At 45.5% G+C, this 4,351-nt stretch overlaps 1 protein-coding gene across 1 annotated transcript in view; it reads left to right on the plus strand.

Moving 5' to 3' along the window:
• Positions 1-3,318, plus strand: part of LOC130072965 (cysteine dioxygenase type 1) — a 17,867-nt gene extending 14,549 nt beyond the window's left edge. The window contains exon 5 of the mRNA XM_056238313.1: positions 2,651-3,318. Within this exon, the coding sequence (XP_056094288.1) occupies positions 2,651-2,680 (30 nt within the window). The 3' untranslated portion in view covers positions 2,681-3,318. The remainder of the gene's footprint in view (positions 1-2,650) is intronic.
• The last annotated feature ends 1,033 nt before the right edge of the window (positions 3,319-4,351 follow it).

Below are 4,351 nucleotides of genomic sequence, written 5' to 3' on the forward strand. Positions count from 1 at the left end.
ACTTATCGCTCTCACGCTCCGCATGTTGTTGGAATTCTCCTGTAATGCGATGATCTCATGCGTAATACAGCGCAGTGATTGGATAGATCGAGCTCTTTCTCATGAATAAACGCAGAGAGTCGCTCGAGGGGTCAGCTGACGTAGAATGGTGCTGCAGCCAATCACACGCTCCGGCTCGCTTCTACCTCACATTCAGCCAATCACACACTCCGAAGGCACGCCTCTACCTCACATTCAGCCAATCACACGCTCAGGCTCGCTTCTACCTCACATTCAGCCAATCACACGCTCCGGCTCGCTTCTACCTCACATTCAGCCAATCACACACTCCGAAGGCCCGCCTCTACCTCACATTCAGCCAATCACACGCTCAGGCTCGCTTCTACCTCACATTCAGCCAATCACACGCTCCGGCTCGCTTCTACCTCACATTCAGCCAATCACACACTCCGAAGGCACGCCTCTACCTCACATTCAGCCAATCACACGCTCAGGCTCGCTTCTACCTCACATTCAGCCAATCACACGCTCAGGCTCGCTTCTACCTCACATTCAGCCAATCACAAGCTCCGAAGGCACGCTTCTACCTCACATTCAGCCAATCACATGCTCCAAAGCCTCGCTTCTACCTCACATTCAGCCAATCACACGCTCCAAAGCCTTGCTTCTACCTCACATTCAACCAATCACACGCTCCGAAGGCTCGCTTCTACCTCACATTCAGCCAATCACAAGCTCCGAAGGCACGCTTCTACCTCACATTCAGCCAATCACACACTCCGAAGCCTCGCTTCTACCTCACATTCAGCCAATCACACGCTCCAAAGCCTCGCTTCTACCTCACATTCAGCCAATCACACGCTCCGAAGGCTCGCTTCTACCTCACATTCAGCCAATCACAAGCTCCGAAGGCACGCTTCTACCTCACATTCAGCCAATCACATGCTCCAAAGGCACGCTTCTACCTCACATTCAACCAATCACATGCTCCGAAGGCACACTTCTACCTCACATTCAGCCAATCACACGCTCCGAAGGCTCGCTTCTACCTCACATTCAGCCAATCACACACTCCGAAGGCACGCTTCTACCTCACATTCAGCCAATCACATGCTCCGAAGGCACGCTTCTACCTCACATTCAACCAATCACATGCTCCGAAGGCACACTTCTACCTCACATTCAGCCAATCACACGCTCCGAAGCCTCGCTTCTACCTCACATTCAGCCAATCACACGCTCCGATAGGCACGCTTCTACCTCACATTCAGCCAATCACACGCTCCGAAGCCTCGCTTCTACCTCACATTCAGCCAATCACACGCTCCGAAGCCTCGCTTCTACCTCACATTCAGCCAATCACACGCTCCGAAGGCACGCTTCTACCTCACATTCAGCCAATCACACGCTCCGAAGCCTCGCTTCTACCTCACATTCAGCCAATCACACGCTCCGAAGCCTCGCTTCTACCTCACTTCAGCCAATCACACGCTCCGAAGGCACGCTTCTACCTCACATTCAGCCAATCACACACTCCAAAGCCTCGCTTCTACCTCACATTCAGCCAATCACACGCTCCGAAGCCTCGCTTCTACCTCACATTCAGCCAATCACACACTCCGAAGCCTCGCTTCTACCTCACATTCAGCCAATCACACACTCCGAAGCCTCGCTTCTACCTCACATTCAGCCAATCACACGCTCCGAAGCCTCGCTTCTACCTCACATTCAGCCAATCACACGCTCCGAAGGCACACTTCTACCTCACATTCAGCCAATCACACGCTCCGAAGCCTCGCTTCTACCTCACATTCAGCCAATCACACGCTCCGAAGCCTCGCTTCTACCTCACATTCAGCCAATCACACGCTCCGAAGGCACGCTTCTACCTCACATTCAGCCAATCACACGCTCCGAAGCCTCGCTTCTACCTCACATTCAGCCAATCACACGCTCCGAAGCCTCGCTTCTACCTCACTTCAGCCAATCACACGCTCCGAAGGCACGCTTCTACCTCACATTCCCTGACGGTGCTTTGACTTTGCTTTTTAACCCGGAAGAACGAAATTGCTCATAAAAACGCGAAAATAAAAAAATGTCCACTTATTGGTACAGTTTATGAGTCCTTTTAGTGTTTTCATTGATGTGCAGCCTGAAAATATTAGATCACATCTCAAAAAAGGTGTTTTGGGGTTTCATGACCTTTTAAGAAACAAGCCTCGAACGATCCGAAAAGATCAATCAGGTGCATCTGAATGAACTGGAACCCTTTTAAAGAGTCTCTGGCTGGAAAGTTAATATGTATTTATCTGAAGATAAGCTGTTATCAGTGTATTAGGAGTGGTGTTGTGTGTCTTCAGTCGGAGTGTGTAAAGCCCTGAACGCTCCGTGACGTAACGTCTGTTCCCGCAGGGTAATGTCTTCCACATGTGCTCCACTTCTGCCAAACTTATCTGCATTCACAGCTTGCATAACTTTACTTTGACCAAATCGCTGTCTGGACAAAATAGTTTCAACATCAGCCCTGTGATAAGATAAGATAGCAAAGCGCCAATGAGCTCGTCGTTCACTCGCTTTTAAGTTTTAAGTCTTTATCTGTTAATTAGAAGCTTGTGCTTTTGTTTGACCGCTTTTATGTGTTTTTTTACAGGAAACAACCGTTTCACAGGAAAACAACTGAGACGGCGAGAACGGCGATGGAACTCACGGCCAAATTTCCACATAAATGATGTTTAAAACTTGATCCAACACTTTTTAAGATTGGCAAAGGACAGTGGGAAGAGAAGAGGATCTCGGTGGTGATTGAAGTTGCTTAATCGTGGCCTAGTTTACAGCTGGCTAGCGCTGCTGAATGAGCCCCGCGTCAATCCGCTCTTTGTTGGAGGAGAAGCCATTCTCCCAGCATTCCTGTGTGTCTGTGACCTGTGTAATCGCTCTTTGTGCTGTTACGGGACGAGAGCTGTTTGTTGGAAGTCTGTAATTTATGAGAAGAAACTATTTGTCTTTCCCTTTGTCACTCTGAAAGCGCTGTCCTGAAACGCTCTGAAACGCAGCACTTGCTCTCCATCGATCGGTGTGTGTGTGTGTGTGTGTGTGTGTGTGTTGATAATCACAGGCCTGCAATCTCCACATGCTTTTTTATTCGCTTTCCAGATGAACGTTTGCATGGAAGAGTTTATTTTTATGAATCTTGCTGTCAGTAATTGATCTCTATAGTCTCTGCATTTGCAAAACTGGAGCTTTTATTTAAAATGGACCTGAATCTTATCTGGAAATGACTTTTTTGTCTTAAGTAAATAAAAAAAACATTTAGCCACATGTGTTTTTTTTGGTTTTTTTGTCTTCAACTGCTCGAGTTCTTATGACTCCTCTGGTTATTGATGAACTGAAGTAAAGCTGCTCGTGTTGAAGCTCGTCTCGGAGAACAGGGAACATTCTGTCCATGTTCTCAAAGTTATGAACAAACATTCTTCCAGTAACAGAATGTTCTTTCAAAGTTATCTGGTCTTTAATAATGTTCTCTAAATGTTAGCACAAAAACATTATTAATACATTGTTCATGGGGAGTTTCTGAAACATTTTAGCTGGACGTTTGTCTAACGTTTTTTAAAATATTGTTACTTGTTTCAGTACGTTCAAAAGTAATGTTCCCATGATGTTTGAAGAATGATGCCATGGAATGTTCCCTTAACGTTTTCCAAAACATTTAACATTAACCCTAACATGATTTTTTTTATTTATTCAGAGAATATTGAGAAATAACATTTTCATAACTTTTATAGCACATGATTTTTAGAACATATTTTTGTTGTCTGGGTTTATTGACACTGCAGAAGGTCTTATACTGGATCATATTTTCAGGACTGAACTCGAAGCTACAGAGGAAAATTATCATTCAATGAAAAGCAAGGGCAGATTCCAATAACAACTGAAGTGCTATTATTATTCACAGCATCACTCCCTTCCTGTTGAGGGGTTTAAACAACACTTAATATCCAGTAATAATACCCAACAAACAATAGCCGTCATTTCACCGGTTAACTATAGACCCGGTATAGTCCAGCTATGAGTAGGTTAACTATAGACCCGATATAGTCCGGCTATGAGTAGATTAACTATAGACCCGATATAGTCCAGCTATGAGTAGATTAACAATAGACCCGATATAGTCCAGCCATGAGTAGGTTAACTATAGACCCGATATAGTCCAGCTATGAGTAGGTTAACTATAGACCCGATATAGTCCGGCTATGAGTAGATTAACTATAGACCCGATATAGTCCAGCCATGAGTAGGTTAACTATAGACCCGATATAGTCCGGCTATGAGTAGGTTAACTATAGACCCGATA

This window comes from Rhinichthys klamathensis, unplaced genomic scaffold (genome assembly GCF_029890125.1).
Source record: "Rhinichthys klamathensis goyatoka isolate OS25496 unplaced genomic scaffold, OSU_Roscu_1.1 h1tg000515l_1, whole genome shotgun sequence".
NCBI classification, from domain to species: Eukaryota; Metazoa; Chordata; class Actinopteri; order Cypriniformes; family Leuciscidae; genus Rhinichthys; species Rhinichthys klamathensis.